The sequence below is a fragment of the Sus scrofa genome, chromosome 1 (genome assembly GCF_000003025.6).
Source record: "Sus scrofa isolate TJ Tabasco breed Duroc chromosome 1, Sscrofa11.1, whole genome shotgun sequence".
NCBI lineage: Eukaryota > Metazoa > Chordata > Mammalia > Artiodactyla > Suidae > Sus > Sus scrofa.
Window position 1 is genome coordinate 236574924 of NC_010443.5, and position 16544 is coordinate 236591467.

The window sequence follows — 16544 nt, forward strand, 5'->3', positions numbered from 1 at the left end:
GGGCCAGGGAATTGGACCTGCATCCTCATGGATACTAGTTGGGTGCATTACCTCTGAGCCTCAATGAGAATTCCACACACTGCAGGTTTTAAAAAAATGGTATTGGAGTATAGTGGACTTGCAATATTAGTTTCAGGTGTACAGCAAAGTGAATCAGTTATACATACACATATACCCATTCTTTCTCAGATTCTTTTCCTAAATAGGATGTCACAGAATACTGAGTAGATTTTTTGGTGCTGTACAGTAGGTCCTTGTTAATTATTTTATGTATAGTGGTGTGTATATGTTAATCCCACCCTCCTAATTTATCCCTCCCCTCAACATTTCCGCTCTAGTAATCCTAAATTTGGTCTTGAAATCTGAGTTTGTTTCTTTTGTGAATGAGTTCTTTTGTATCATTTTTTTTTTTGTCTTTTGTCTTTTGTTGTTGTTGTTGTTGTTGCTATTTCTTGGGCCGCTCCCTCGGCACATGGAGGTTCCCAGGCTAGGGGTCGAATCGGAGCTGTAGCCACCAGCCTACACCAGAGCCACAGCAACGCGGGATCCGAGCCGCGTCTGCAACCTACACCACAGCTCACGGCAACGCCGGATGGTTAACCCACCGAGCAAGGGCAGGGACTGAACCCGCAACCTCCTGGTTCCTAATCGGATTCGTTAACCACTGCGCCACAACAGGAACTCCTCTTTTATATCATTTTTTATTGGATTCCACATATTAGTGCTCTCATATGGCATTTGTCTTCCTCCATCTGACTTACTTCACTTAGAATGATAATTTCTAGGTCCTTCCATGTTGCTGCAAATGGCATTATTTTGTTCTTTACTGCTAGTAATCTTCCATTGTACATGTGTACCACATCTTCTTTATCCATTCGTTTGTCGATGGGCATCTAGGTTGCTTCTATGTCTCAGCTGTTGTAAACAGTGCTGCAGTGAACATTGGGGTGCATGCATCTTTTCGAATTTCATTTTCTCTGGATAGATGCCCAGGAGTAGGATTGTGGGATCATGTGGTAGTTCTCTATTGAGTTTTTAAAGGAACTTCCATACTCTTCTCCATAGTGGTTGTCTAATATGCATTCCCACCAGTAGTATAGGAGGGTTCCCTTTTCTCCACACCCTCTCCAGCATTTATTGTTTGTAGCCTTTTTTTTTTTTTTTTTTGCTTTTTAGGGCCACTCCTGTGGCATATGGAGGTTCCCAGGCTAAGGGTCCAATTGCAGCTATAGCTGCCTGCCACAGCCACAGCCAGAGCCACATCAGACCTGAGCCGTGTCTGGGACCTACACCACGGCTCACAGTAACACCAAATCCTTAACCTGCCGAGCAAGGCCAGGGATCGAACCTGCAACCTCATGGTTCTTAGATTTGTTTCCACTGTGCCATGACAGGAACTCCTATTGTTTGTAGACTTTTTGGTGTTGGCCGTTTTGACTAGTGTGAGATGATACCTCATTGTAGTTTTGACTTGCAGGTCTCCGATAATTATTGATGTTGAGCATCTTTTCGTGTGCTTTTTGGCCATCTGCTATTTCTTGGGCCACTCCCACGGCATATGGAGGTTCCCAGGCTAGGGGTCGAATCGGAGCTGTAGCCACCGGCCTACGCCAGAGCCACAGCAATGCCGGATCCGAGCCGCGTCTGCAACCTACACCACAGCTCACGGCAACGCCGGATGGTTAACCCACCGAGCAAGGGCAGGGACTGAACCCGCAACCTCATGGTTCCTAGTCGGATTCGTTAACCACTGCGCCACGATGGGAACTCCAGATGGTATATTTTAGAGATTAATCCCTCGTTGGTCACTTCATTTGCAAAGATTTTCTCCCACTCCATGGGTTTTTATTTTTTGTAATGGTTTCCCTTGTTATGCAAAAGCTTTTAAGTTTAAGTAGGTCTCATAGGTTTGTTTTTGTTTATTTTCATTATGCTAAGAGATGGATGGATCAAAAAAGATATTGCTGGAGTTCCTGTCGTGGCTCAGTGGTTAATGAATCCGACTAGGAACCATGAGGTTGCAGGTTCGATCCCTGGCCTTGCTCAGTGGCTTAAGGATCCGGCATTGCCGTTAGCTGTGGTGTAGGTTGCAGACGCGGCTCGGATCCTGCGTTGCTGTGGCTCTGATGTAGGCCCGTGGCTATGGCTCCAATTCGACCCCTAGCCTGGGAGCCTCCATATGCTGCAGGAGTGGCCCAAGAAATGGCAAAAAGACAAAATAAATAAATAAATAAATAAAAGATATTGCTGCAGTATATGTCAAAGAGTGTTCTGCAGTAATGAACCTAACTAGTATCCATGAGAACGTGGGTTCAATCCATGGCCTTGCTCAGTGGGTTAAAGATCCAGCATTGCCATGAGCTATGGTGTAGGTCTCAGACACAGCTCTGATCCCAAGTTGCTATAACTGGCGTAGACTGGTAGCTGCAGCTCCTATTAGACTCCTAGTCTGAGAAACTCAATATGCCTTGGCCCCATGTGCTTTTTAGGGTGCAGCTCTAAAAAGCGGGGAAAAAAAAAAGGAAGTGTTCTGCCTATGTTTTCCTCTGAGTTTATAGTATCTAGCCTTATGTTTAGGTCTTTAATCCATTTTGAGTTTATTTTTGTGTATGGTGTTTGCGAGTGTTCTGATTTCATTCTTTTACATGTGGCTGTCCAGTTTTCCCAGCACCACTTACTGGAGAGCCTCTCTTTTCTCCATTGTATATTCTTGCCTCCTTTGTTGTAGATTGATTGACTATATGTCCACCTCACACTGCAGTTTTAATTTGACTCTAGCCCAGTGGGTTTTCTACAACCTTAAACAATCCCTTTGACCTTTCAATGTAGTTGGAGAATAACCAGTCATAGAACATTAGAGAGATGATTTCCCCCAAAACCTTTCCACTCAAGAGACATCTCTGCCTTATTCCCTATTCTTTTTTTCAGGGCAGAAATTTCTAGGAGGAAATAGCCTTCAATAAATCATTTTCTTAGATGTGTCTTCAGCATTAGGTGATCCAGCTTTGCTGATATACATCCTCTATTATCTGAGACTGAAGGATTTATTACAAGTCCCTCTTCCAGAAATATTTGGGCATTTCCTTCTATATACCTGAACATCAGGCATATGGAACAAGTGTTTGGTGAAACTTAAAGTGTAAAATTAGATGCTTTCAAATAAAATCCAAACCGTAAGACAGTATTGGATAATTTAGTGAGCTGTAGTATTTATACCTGGTCTTAGAGGTAGAGAAATAGAAAAAAGACCAAAATATCGATTTGTTTAGGAAACAGATTAGCGCCCAATTAATCACATAGAAAGCATCGAAAAATAAAACTTCAAGGCATATTCAGACATTAATTCTAATGCTAATGTAGAGCCACATGCAAAGTCTCTCAGAGTTTCCCAGTAAGAATTCATTTTCTCAGTTTAATGGTATATAAGAGGGATTCATGCCCCTAGACTTATAAACCCTCTCTAAAGCCTGGGATATTCACTTAAAACATGATCATTCCTGAAGAGACAACATTCTCTACCTCCGAAGTGGAGGAAAGGAAAGATGACAGGTGCTCAAGTTTAAGACCTGCAGTTTCAAATTTGAGGGACTCAAGCCCGAGGTTTCCCATCGTTAATTTACATTCCTAAGTTTTCTTTTTCATTTGTTTTTCTTTTTTTAAACTCTTAGCTTCTCCCCGTTGTTATATTATTAACTGGTTCCCCTCTGTTGAAGTGATACGTTTTGCAATTTGAATAACTGGATGAAATCTTCAGCAAGATCAAAAGAAACATTAGCAATTTCTTTCTCATCCTTTGTCTCTTGAGGCTAAACTTTTGAGTCTGTTTTCCCATTCTGTTGGTGTGAGCTCTGCATCTGGGCTGGCTTCTGTCAGTTTTCTTGACAGACCCGCTTCAATTTCCCACCCACTTTTTCCTAAGCGGGGTTGCTGTTTGAATGAGGTTGGGGTGTCATGGTTTGTGATAAGAATTTGGGATATAATGACACTCCTTTTTTCCTGGACTCTTCTTCCTGACCTCACCTCCAACCTTCTCATTCTCAGCTCTTAACTCACTCAAACAGGAGACTAGGTCCTCACATTTCCATTCTCCCCAGAAGTTACCAAGACCCCACTGCTGCCAGTGAGTGAATGACTTGTGAACAACTCTCTCTCTTCCTGCCTGCAACTGGATTTCCTTCTCCCGTCTCCACACCCAGAACTGTGGTTCTTGATGTCTGGATACCTGTCCCCCCAGGTTTCTAAGGGTTGCCTCTCTTTTGGGCTCAGAACCCTTGTGACTTAGGGTTGCCCTTAATAGTATGATGAAGAAACTGACGTGGGCTGAAAGTAGTGCCTAAAAGATTCCTCTGTTCAGTGATCCAGCCACTTCAAAGGCCACCTTCAAATGGCACAACACTTAGCTGTCCTGCCTCAGCTTCAGTTCAGACTGATGCATTTCAACCCACCCTGGCCACTACGGTTGAGTTGTTTCTGCTGGGAAGAGATGCCGTCAATAGCCATGGATCCCAGAGGACCTGGGCTAGAGTGCAGGAGACAGAGGTCAAACAGAGTGGTTCACAGATTCCTAAGAGATTCTTTTGATTCCCCTAAAATCTTCTGGCGGGTCTCAAGCCCAGCTCCAGTGGGTATATTTTTGGTCAAGTTTATATAGGTCAAAACCTTTTTCTTTCCCTTTATAGCTTTGTAATTTTCTTCTTCTTCGTCTTCGTCTCCTTCTTCTTCCTCTTCTTTTTGTCTCTTCTTCTTCTTGTCTCTTCTAGGGCTGCACCTGTGACATATGGAGGTTCCCAGGCTAGGGGTCTAATTGGAGCTATAGCTGACAGCCTATGCCACAGCAACACCAGATCCGAGCTGCATCTGGGACCTATACCACAGCTCACGGCAACGCTGGATCCATAACCCACTGAGCAAGGCCAGGGATTAAACCTGAAACCTCACAGTTCCTAGTCAGATTCGTTAACCACTGAGCCACAACGGGAACTCCTATAATTTTTTTCTTAACCCTGCTTCCATCACCGTAACAACCCATTCTTTCTGACACGGAGCAACAACAATATCAGGAGGTGGGAGGGGTGTTGCTTGCTCTTGGTCAGAGCTGTCTGTCTTCAGAGGTTTCACCCAGTCTCTTCTTTGGGGGTGCTCACAGGGCTCATGGCACAGGGAGAGACATGTTCTTGCATCTTTGCACCAACGATATTCTTAAAACCAAACATGGTCTTAGTGTTGGGCATCCAGAAGTACTCACATTACATAAATACATAAATTCTACACAGAAGTTCAGAGAAAGGCAACAGCAAAATATTCCAAGACAAAACAAATTTGAACTCGGGTTATCTCTGGGTAACTTTTTTTTTTTTTTTTTTTTGCTTTTTAGGGGTGCACCCAAAGCATGTGGAGGTTCTCAGGCTCGGGGTTGAATTGGAGCTACAGCTGCCAGCCTATGCTACAGCCACAGCAACTCAGGATCCGAGATGTGTCTGCGACCTACACCACAGCTCACGGCAACAGTGGATCCTTAACCCACTGAGCAAGGCCAGGGATCAAACCTGCAACCCATGGTTACTAGTCAGATTCGTTTTTGCTGTACCACAGCAGGAACTGCATCCCTGGGTAACTCTTTTCATAGTAAGGGAATGCAAGCTGCCAAGGCCATGATAGCCTCATCCAGAGGGGCACAGGGGCTGGGACCACAGACCCAAGGGCTGAGGGCAGACCTTGGTTCCTTTTTTTTTTTTTTTTTCTTTTTCTTTTTGCCGTTTCTTGGGCCGCTTCTGCGGCATATGGAGGTTCCCAGGCTAGGGGTCTAATCAGAGCTGGAGCCACTGGCCTATGCCAGAGCCACAGCAACGCGGGATTCGAGCCGCATCTGCGACCTACACCACAGCTCATGGCAACACCGGATCCTTAACCCACTGAGGAAGGCCAGGGATCAAACCCACAACCTCATCGTTCCTTGTCGGATTCATTAAACACTGAGCTACCATGGGAACTCCAGACCTTGGCTCCTTAATTGGGGTGCCCAGCATAGCTTGTTCCAGTTCCACTTGTGTCCCTTGCACCCCCTTTTAAGCTCCTCAATGCCCTCTTCTTTACTGTGTTCCCATGGTGTGGGTAGGTACACACTGTCCCTTTCCCATGTTCTTCCCACAGGTGTAAAGTGCCATGCTCTTCTTATTTTTTTTTAAATTGTATTTCCAACACAGTTTTTCATTTTTTACTTTTTAGGACTACACCCCCAGCATATGGAAGTTCCCGGGCTAGGGGTTGAATCAGAGCTGTGGCTGCTGGGCCTGTGCCACAGCCACAGCAACTTGGGATCTGAGCTGTGTCTATGACCACAGCTCACAGCTATGCCAGATTCTTAACCCACTGAGCATGGCCAGGGATTGAACCCGTGTCCTCATGGACACTAGTCGATTTGTTTCTGCTGGGCCACAACGGAGAACTCTACCATGCTCTTCTTCATGGTCTTAGGGACTGCATTTTTGCTTACTGTGCGCCTCCCCAGCTATACCCCTCACCCCTACTGGCTTTAGATGGGAGGGGATGCAGAGGGCTCACTAATGGAAAGCCTGAAGGTGATGCATAACTGAGGGTCTGAACTATCCAGGGAGACTGGGACACAGGGGAGGCTTGGGGTCTGGTTGGCCAAGAGGCCAGAGTCCAGCCCCAGAGCTTGGACCAGGGAGAAAGTATAGGACCCACGTGGGCATAAGGAGATACAGGCAAGGATTGGCCGTGACTTGAGAGACCTGGTTCACCTGACTTGGAGCTCTTTCCAGAAGCAGGAAGATTAGAAGGGTGAGTTTGAAGCTCAGGGATGCCAGACACAGCTTAAAAAACAGGGAGTTCCCTGGTGGCACAGTGGGTTAAGGATCCAGTTTTGTCACTACAGCATCTCTGGTCACTGCTGTGGCGCAGGTTCAATTCCTGGCCTGGAACTTCCACGTGCCATGGATGTGGTCAAAACCCAACACACACACAAAAAACCCTCAGGCAGCCTACCCTGTTCTCAGGAGTGGGGAATTGGGCATTTCCTAATTCTGCTCAGTCTGTGCCCTCTGACCTCTCTTCTCACAGCAGCACACCCTTCTTGTGGCTTCTTTCTCCAGTTTTGTAGACCTGAACCTCTGCCTCAGGTTCTCTGAATGCCTGTCCTTTGTTCCTCCAGTTCTACCATGCCTGTGACCAGCCAGGCATTGTGGTTTTCTGCATCATGGATTACGATGTGCTGCAGTTCTGTGATTTCCTGGGCTCCTTAATGTCCGTGTGGGTCACTGTCATTGCCATGGCTCGTTTGCAGCCTGTGGTCAAGCAGGTCAGTCCAGAGTGGGCCCTGGGGGACAGACAACCACAGCCAAAGTCCTCTTGAATCCCCGCCCGACCTCTCCCGGGGGCATGGCCAAGTGCCTCCCCCGATCCTGGCCCATCCCCTCGGGTCCTCGTTCTCTAGGTGCTGTACTTGCTGGGGGCCATGCTGCTGTCCATGGCTCTGCAGCTTGACCGGCATGGACTCTGGAACCTGCTTGGACCCAGTCTCTTCGCCCTGGGGATCTTGGCTACAGCCTGGGTAAGGTTGGCAGGACTGGGGGGAGTGGAGGGCCTAGCAGGACCTGGGTGTCCGGTTCCTGGTTTAAGGTGGGCTTGACCCTGTTGTCCTCACTCTGCTGCCTGCAGCGCTCCACTCCAGTCTTGGCAGGAGCCTTCAGGTCATGACCATGCTCAGGGGGAGCCTGAGAGTGGGCAGCTCTGGCTTGGGTTCCAGGGCCTCATGTTCCTGAGCCCCACTTCTCTGCCTCCCCCAGACAGTCCGCAGCGTCCGCCGTCGGCACTGCTACCCACCCACATGGCGCCGCTGGCTCTTCTACCTGTGCCCGGGCAGCCTCATTGCGGGCAGTGCCGTCCTGCTATATGCTTTTGTGGAGACCCGAGACAACTACTTCTACATTCACAGCATTTGGCATATGCTCATTGCCGGCAGTGTGGGCTTCTTGCTGCCCCCGCGTGCCAAGACTGATCACCGGGTCCCATCTGGAGCCCGGGCCCGGGGCTGCGGTTACCAGCTGTGCATCAACGAGCAGGAGGAGCTGGGCCTTGTGGGCCCAGGAGGGGCCACGGTCAGCAGCATCTGTGCCAGCTGAGAGGGGCTTTGGGCTGGCCCCTGGGGGACTTAAACCCTTCCTAGGGGAGGAGAGCCCTTCCTGGAGGTCTTCCTGGGAGCATGGAGCCCTCCCAGGGGTAAGAGACAAGTGGTGTTTCTTGCGGACATGGAGTCTTTCTTAAGGACGTGGAACTCTTGCAAGGACCTGGCATACTTCCTGAGGGCCTGGAGTCCTGCTGCATCTTGAAGACTGGAGCCTGGGTGGGGCCACAGAGCCCCCTCAGGACCAAGCAGTCCCTCTCAGGGGTGTGGAGCCCTTTCCCAGGCATGTGGGGCCCCCTGAGAACATGGATTCCTTCCCAGGGAGATAAATGCCTCTCAGGACATGGCATCGTTCTTCAGGAAATGAAGTCCATCTTGGGGAAGCCGAGTCTTCAGATCTTCCTAGCAGCCAGCAGCTCTGGCCTTGGTATCTTCCCAGAGGCATCATTTGGGCTGTGCTGTGAGGGGATTGCAGGGCAGGCGAGGCTGGGCCTGGAGCTGGGGCGGCTGGGATCCTGAGACGATGCAGGAGGAGTCTGGTGTGTCTCCAATGAAGTATTTGCTGGTTCTGTGCTGCCATTTTTCCCTGGGGGCAAAGGTGTGGGGAGGGGAGGGAAAAAGGGACCCTGAGGACATTGGCAGGGGTGACAGAGCCCGGCTGCCTTGAGCTGCTGGAGCTACTGGCTGAGGCTTTTGGCCTGCCTGTCAGCCTGCAGCAGCCAGGAGTGGGAGTTGTGAGAATGTGTGTGTGTGTGTGTGTGTGTACGTGCTGAGATGATTTAAATTGATGAGACAGACCTCCCTTGTGGTGCCCATACCAAGCAGCGAAGGAAGCTGAAGACTCAGCAAATTGGACTACAAGGTACAAATCTCAGATGTGCGAGAAATATCTATCACAAGAGTATAACTTCTATTTTGAGTCCCCATTTGCCTGAGTGCCAAAACCATAATGTTTTTTGTCAATTTGGGATTTCTTCTTTTTCCACAAAGGTCACAGCTGAGTCCCGAAGGTCTTACATAACACAGAGACGTTGGGTGGGCGTTCTCTCTGGTCAACCAAGGTCCCTAGGATGCACCTCCCCTGAGGTTTGCATCATCCCATCTGGTCCCCAGTCAGAGGAGCAGGCAGACCATCCCAGAGCAGTTTCTTGCCCCCATCTGCAGAACCCTGTAGTCCGGAGGCTCTCCACCATTTCTGTGCCACCTGCAAAGGCCCATGAGACCTTGGCTACCAGACACACGTCAAGGCCATTTTTACCCTGAGGTCCTGCTCTGCGTTTTCACTTGACCAACAAGGTGAAGGGCATGATCAAATTGGTGTGTTGTTTTATTTTTTCAGATTGTTTTTTTTGTGTGTGTGTCTTTTTGTCTTTTCTAGGGCCACACCTGCAGCATATGGAGGTTCCCAGGCTAGGGGTCCAATTGGAGCTGTAGCTGCCGGCCTATGCCACAGACACAGCAATGCAGGATCCGAGCTTACAGCAACGGGGATTCCTGGAGGGAGAGGGCCAGCAAGAAGGCTGTGCTGGGCAGAGCAGCTGAACCAGGTCTGGGACCCTGGCTCCCCAAATGGGGGTCCTTTGTCATTTCCTGACTTGTTTCAGGACTTCCTGGAATACAGGACCATGGCCATCAGGTACTGCTGCTCCTTGCATGTGTCTGTCCACACAATCGGACAAAGACCCCTGACTGCTTGCAACTGCCTAGAGCAGGCTCCACAGCACAGGCTCCCCAGATGTGACATTGTGCGGGCTCCTGAGTGACAGTTCAGTTCAGTAACCCTCGCTAGGGAAACCTCTGGGAGCTGCAGAGATGAGCTGGACCTGGTTGAATCCTGCCCTCCAGGAGCGTACACTGTGGGGAAATATTATGAATGCCAAGCAGAATGGCATAGATGTGAGGAAAGGGTCCAACAAAGGGCTATGGGGCATAAAGGAAGGAGATCCCCTTCAAAGTGCACCAGGAAATGGAGTTCCTGTTGTGGCACAGTGGTTAACGAATCCGACTAGGAACCATGAGGTTGCGGGTTTGATCCCTGGCCTTGCTCAGTGGGTTAAGGATCTGGCATTGCTGTGAGCTGTGGTATAAGTCGCAGACGTGGCTCGAATCCCACGTTGCTGTGGCTCTGGTGTAGGCCAGTGGCTACAGCTCCGATTAAACCCCTAGCCTGGGAACCTCCATATGCTGCGGGAGTGGCTCAAGAAAAGGCAAAAAGACAAAAAAAAAAAAAAAAAAAAATGCACAAGGAAAGGATATGTGGGAGATTCGGTGTCTAGCTGGCTCTGAAAATAGTTCCAGGTCTCACAGAGGCCACCACGAGCAGGACACGGAGGTTCGGGCAGATACTGTAGTGAGGAGGGGATGGCTGTGTGAAGGGGTTAGTGGACCGTCCAGCCGAAGAAGCCGCTGAGGACTCAGCTGAAGAATTTGGGCCTCATGCTGTGGTAATAGGGAAACGTCACAAGTTCTTGATTGAACTTGTGATGAGTCAGCCAGAGTTTGACCAAAGTAGCAGGACCACTGTGAGTGGCTTAAGGGGTTTGAATAGAGAATAAAGCTATAGATTGTGGGAACAGTTGGTTCTCCTGGGCAAAGCTGTGCCTCTGCACTTGGTGTTGAACCAATGGTTGAGTTGGCTGGCGTGTAGGGGGAGGTAGGGACAGACCAGCACCCAGAAGACAAACTGGAACCTATGTCTGGCCCTCACTGCCTTCAGCTTCAGTGACACTGGTGGCCTGCAGGAGGAGCTGGCACTCTGCCTTGGAGCTGGAGCTGCACCTGACACAGGACGCAGAGCAGCTGGAGTTGGCCGCTGCGCTAACAGCAGGTAAGGCCCTGTTCTCCTCCCGCTTAGCGATGCAGCTTTGCCCCTGCCTTCTGATCTCATGCAGATTTCCCTCCTGGTCAAATCTAATCCAGAAAGGAAGAAAATTCCGGGAGGCGTGGTTCTGACCTGGTTAGCTTGACCCAAACCAAAACCACCACATGGGAGCCAACCAGCGCTTTCCTGCCATGATTAACCTGGCAGCAGCCAGTGAAGTCTCTAGAAAATTTTAGGAGCCCCTGAGCTGACTATAGAATGGTGTGGCCAATGCAGAGCAGATCCCCCAGCCAACCTGCAATGGACTCGCAGCATGGGCAAGAAAAAAACCTTTGTGGTTTTAAACCCCTGAAATTCTGTAGTCACGACCGCGGGATAACCTAGCCTGTCCTGCCCAACAGAGTTAGAGAGCGGCAGGAAAAGTGGGACATTTTCCTGGAGAGCAGATCTCCCCTCAAAAGAGCTATGGTGGCAGCCTTCACCTCTGCATTCCTCAGGCTGTAGATGATGGGGTTCAGTGAGGGTGTCACGAGTCCATAGAACAGTGCGAGAATCTTATCCATGGTGGGATCCTTGGACCTGGACTTGAAATACATGAAACAGATAGTCCCATAGAAAACCACCACCACCGTGAGGTGGGCAGAGCAGGTGGAGAAGGCTTTGCGCCGGCCGGCAGCAGAGGGCACCTGAAGGATGGCAGCAAGGATGAAAACGTAGGACAGGCAGATGAGCAGCAGCGGGGCCAGGGTCAGGACAGTGGTGGTCAGTGTTAGCAGTGCATTGAGAGAGATGTCCTCACAGGCTAGTTTCAGCACTGCCAAGATCTCACAAAAGAAGTGGTTGATGACATTGTGGCCACAGAAGGGGAGGCTCCAGGTGACAATGGAATGCAGCAGAGAGTTGGCAAAGCCGGTCCCCCAGCTCAGCGCCGCCATCCACGCACACGTCTGCCTGCTCATGAGCGCTGAGTACCGAAGCGGCTGGCAGATGGCCACATATCGGTCACACGCCATCACGGCCAGGAGCAGGCACTCCGTGGAGCCCAGTGCCAGGGTCAGGTACATCTGCAAAGCGCAGCCAGGGAAGGAGATGGTGCTTTGGGTTTTCAGGAAGTTGACCAGCATGAGGGGCACGAAGGAGGATGTGCCACAGAGGTCCATGAGGGAGAGGTTGCTGAGAAAGAAGTACATGGGGCTGTGCAGGCGGGGGTCCAGCAGGTTCAGCCCAAAGAGGAGGGTGTTCCCCAGCACATTGATGGAGTAGATGCCCAGGCAGAGCACAAACAGGACCAGCTCTAGGTTGTGGTGCTCGTGTAGCCCCAGCAGGACGTACTCCGCCACCGCCGTCTGGTTTGCCTGACCCATCTCATTCTCCCTCCTCTCCCAGCTGGACCACAGGGGTGTTGGAAAGGGCACTGGCTAGTCTGGGAGCCAAGCAACCTAGATGTGTGACCTGGGGCAGGCCAGCCCTGCGTCTGGAATTTAGTCTCAGCATCAGTGTAACAAGCGAGTGGACTTCAAGGCTGCAAGATGCCCTCTCAGCTCTGCAGTTTTGTTGTCACTTGGGGGAAGTGGGGCCCATTCTAATCCCCAAGGCTCTTCTCTCTTCTCCTCACAGTGGGCTCAGGGGAGATACTAGTGTAGGATTCATGGTTTACATGCTCTTTTAGAATCTAAAGCATTCTTGGCTGTTAAGAGGAAGCATCTTCTCTAGGTTATGACTTCACATGGCTGACTTATACCCATAGTATTTCAGATTCATTCACTCACTGAATGTTCCTTGACTGCCTACTCTGTTCTAGGTGTTGTTTAGGTGCTGGGGCTACAGCAGTAATACATGTAAGTGGACAAAAAGATGCCATGCCTGTCACTCATGCTGCCCCCTTTCCTTGAATTAGGTGAGATGAGCTCTGGAAGGTGGATGGCTGATGAATGATGCTCACCTCATGTTTCTTTGGGTGTACGTGTTGACCATTTCCACTCCATTGGATGTGTACGTCTGATTCCTGGTTATCTCTCCTTAGGGAATCACAGACCGTCCATTGGTTTTTAAAAGAACGTACAAAAACATACATATCCCAATAGAGCCACTGATCATAGCATTTAACCCTAGTCGTGAAAGCCAAGTGACTCACTTCTTGGCTTCCATACTGCTCTCGAGGACACACGATGTTGGCAATAACATCACACAAGGAGAGAAAGCTAGGTTCTAATCTGGCTGAGGTACTTCTGGTCACTGACTAGCTTTATAAAGACAGGGTGGGAAGGGGCTGCTGTCTTCACCCAAGTTACTTTCATTGCTCTTTGAGCTGGTCTCAGCCTCCTTGGGAAATGCCTGTGTCAGGTGGGAGGCAGGGGTCAAGTGTTAGGTGGGAAAGCTGTTTTCTGGTCCAGGTGATCCCTGGTCTGAGGGAGAAATAGGAGCTGAGGGTGAACTTTAACCTTTTAGAAGATAGAATTACCCCCTTCCTCGGTCCCTTCACTCCTGGATTGACTGTGAGTCCAGTGTCCTGTGACAACATTGGAGTCCTATCCATCCTTCAGGACCGGTGGATCTTTCCTCTTCATTCCTCCTACTTAATTGCATCTATCATTTGTAGGGGCTGATGGGTTCACCCTCTCCTGAATAAACCATGTCTTGTCCCAGCTACGTCTTTGCCTAAGAAGTTCCCTCTTGTAGACAAGTCCTCCCTCTCTTCCCCCGGGGTGGGGGCATCTCTGCTTCCTCTTCAGAGCCCAGCTCCATCTCTCCTCCTGCTTCTCCCTCCTGCCCCTGCAGAGTTACCTGCTCCCTCCTTGTGCCCCCACAGCCCTTGGCTATCCTCCCTCTTCTTGTGCTGTGCACCTGTCTCATCTACTGCAGGACTCTGTCTCATTCCTTCAGGTGCTGCCAAGGGCAGTGGCTCCAGATATTCAATGCCCGATTCAAACAACCCAGCCTTGCACCCCAGCTTCTGCACTAACTAGCTGTGTGATACCAAATCACCCGGCTCCGAGATTCCATTTTCTTCTGAAAAAAGGGGATGCTGTGTGGCTCAGATGAGAAACACACAGAAAAGTGCTGGTGAGCCACTCGGCACCAAGGCTCCAGATCAAAGACTGTGTCCTCAGTCACAGCTACCTGCTGGCTCTGTGCTCGCCACCTCCTGGACCAGAGCTCCAGCATCTTCACGACCCCTCCCTCCCCAGGGCCTGTGCTGGTTTTCCCTCCTCCAGCCTGAAACAGGGTGATTATTAAGAGAGTGTCTGGAACATACAGGAGTAGGTGATTAACCTGGGTCAGCAACCAACCCTAAATCTTATCCGCATAAACATTTGAAGGTAGCTATTCTCTTGCTGAAGTTTGGTTAAACAAAAAGAATTGCCGAGTGTGATGGGTCAGCCACTCGGTCACTCAGCAGATTGTTACTGAGCACGTACTGTGTGCTGGGTGCTGGGAATCTAGCAGAGGCAGACGCAGCTTCTGTCTAGCAGAATCGATACTCATTTGTTGCTCTCTTGGTGACCTTGGACACGTCCCTTCCTCTCTCTGGGCTTTAGAAACTTCTGAGAGTCCCTTTGAGTCTGGGATGTAAAGACCAAATAAGACTCGAGGTCTGGAAAGAAGTTAAAAGGAAGCATCTTTTCTAGGATATTACTTCCTATGGCTGGATTAAGCCCACAGCTTAGTTTCAGGTTCAGTTATAAGAGCTTGGTCTTTGTCGGGTGTGTTGCTACAAAAAGCCCTGTTGGAGTTCCCACTTTGGCTCCATAACAAACCTGGCTAGTATCCCCAAGGTTGTGGGCTTGATCCCTGGCCTCTTTCAGTGGGTTAAGGATCCAGTATTGCCATGAGCTGTGGTGTAGGTCCCAGATGTGGCTCAGATCTGGTGTGGCTCTGGCTGTGGCTGGGACTGTGGCTGGCAGCTGCAGCTCCAATTCTATCCCTAGCTTGGGAACTTTCATATGCTGCAAGTGCAGCCCTAAGAAGACAAAAAAAAAAAAGCAAAACCCTGTTAAACTCAAATCCTGACATTGGGCACAGGTGTGGGGGTGTTTTCAGGCAGGTAAAATGTGGGAACCCACCTGACTCTGCATTTCTCTTCCCCACCCTTGTCTCCAACAAAAAGCCCGAATGGGAATGGCAGAGGCACATGATAGCTTTTGTGATCAGGCCCTGGCCTGCCACCGCCCCCCCCCCCCCCGCCCCTGCCTCACTCCTGTACATCCCTGCCCACATGCCTGCTGCAGCCTCCCTGAGTGAACTGATGAACAGACCCCTCAGGCTCCTGTCTTGTCCTTCTCGTGTCCCTTCCTCAGGCTGGAGCAGCCTTTCTCTTCCACTCACCCTCCCAGGCTCAGCTCACACACACCTCTGTGCGGCCTTCTCAGATACCTCTACAGACATGTACATCCTGACAATGGGATGCTCACACCGCCGTTAGCACCCTTAGTGTGTTGTGTGCACTTCTCTCTCAAAACAGCTAGTGGTTCTGTCAGCCTCAGCTTCCTTACCTTTAACGTGGAGATAAGAATGGTATTTCCTTGTGGGGTTATTTTGAGGATCCAATGAAAGCACAGAGCTTGGAATGTGGTTAAGGGTTTGGTAAGTGGTAGCTGATGTTCTTCCTACCATTACGTTCCCTTCCCCAAGCAGATATTCTGTTTTTTGTATGTTTAAAAAAGACTTCAGGAAGTCCCCGTCGTGGCTCAGCAGAAACGAATCCAGCCAGCATCCATGAGCTTGCAGGTTTTATCCCTGGCCTCTCTCAGTGGGTTAAGGACCATGCATTGCCAGAGCTGTGGTGTAGGTCACAGACGCGGCTCGGATCCCCCTCTGCTGTGGCTGTGGTATAGGCTGGCAACTACAGTTCTGATTCGACCCCTAGCCTGGGAACCTCCATATGCCCCAGATGCGGCCCTAAAAAGCAAAAAATAAAAAATAAAAAGAAAAGATTTCATGAGAAAAGTCAATGTACTGGATGGGTTCTCCTTACCTCCTACCTACTGGGCCAGTGGCATTAGTGCAGGCAGGTGGCTGGAGCGACTGCCAGGTGAGATGACCCGAGGCTTGGGAGAGTAAGTGACCTTGAGAGCAAGGAAGTGAGTTCCTCACCAGAAGATACTCTGTGCTGGGCTGGGCCAGGGCCGAGGCCCCCAGGGCCAGTCTCTCGGTCCCTTGGCATTTAGCTCACATGTTCCTTGCCCTCGGGGACCTCGCAGTCCCTGCCCAATTTAAAGTTCAAACTCTGCAACTACACGCATTTGCAGATATGGCAGCTAAGGGGCTTTAGAGATCCCAGGTTCCTTGTGTTGTCCCAGGAGGGCCCTGGCTGGGTGAGGTGGGCCCAGGAGGGACTCTGGACAGAGGATCTGAAGACTGGGTCTCATGGCAGCCCTGCCCCTTGACCCCCTGCCCTAAGCCTCAGCGTCCTGGGCTGTGATATGAGTCTCCTTCCAGGAGTGCTATGGGGACCAGCGCCCATGAAAGGTTAAGGAAAATGAATTGTTATTTAAAAATAACGTTATTCGTAAAGTCCAGGGTGAGACCCCTGAGCACTTGTGTGGGACCATGAAGTCAGCGGCTGAGCCAAGTGCATGA

General features: G+C 50.1%; 2 protein-coding genes across 14 annotated transcripts in view; one reads left to right on the top strand and one right to left on the bottom strand.

Annotated features, from left to right (window-relative positions):
• Positions 1–8712, top strand: part of TMEM8B (transmembrane protein 8B) — a 32877-nt gene extending 24165 nt beyond the window's left edge. For 11 of the 13 annotated variants that reach the window (XM_021065841.1, XM_021065890.1, XM_021065876.1 and 8 more), the window contains 3 exons: positions 7172–7318; positions 7454–7570; positions 7806–8712. In XM_021065841.1, the coding sequence (XP_020921500.1) occupies positions 7172–7318; positions 7454–7570; positions 7806–8141 (600 nt within the window). In that variant the 3' untranslated portion in view covers positions 8142–8712. The remainder of the gene's footprint in view (positions 1–7171; positions 7319–7453; positions 7571–7805) is intronic. The other 2 variants (XM_021065820.1, XM_005660230.3) reach the window with 1 other exon arrangement.
• LOC100152003 (olfactory receptor 2S2-like) lies at positions 9383–14920 on the bottom strand. Its single transcript, XM_021065911.1, has one exon. The coding sequence runs from the start codon at positions 12326–12328 to the stop codon at positions 11345–11347; it is 984 nt and encodes a 327-aa protein (XP_020921570.1). The 5' UTR covers positions 12329–14920; the 3' UTR covers positions 9383–11344.

Coding starts and splice junctions, on each gene's coding strand:
- LOC100152003 (XM_021065911.1), bottom strand. CDS start 12,328: ATGGGTCAGGCAAACCAGACGGCGGTGGCGGAGTACGTCCTGCTGGGG.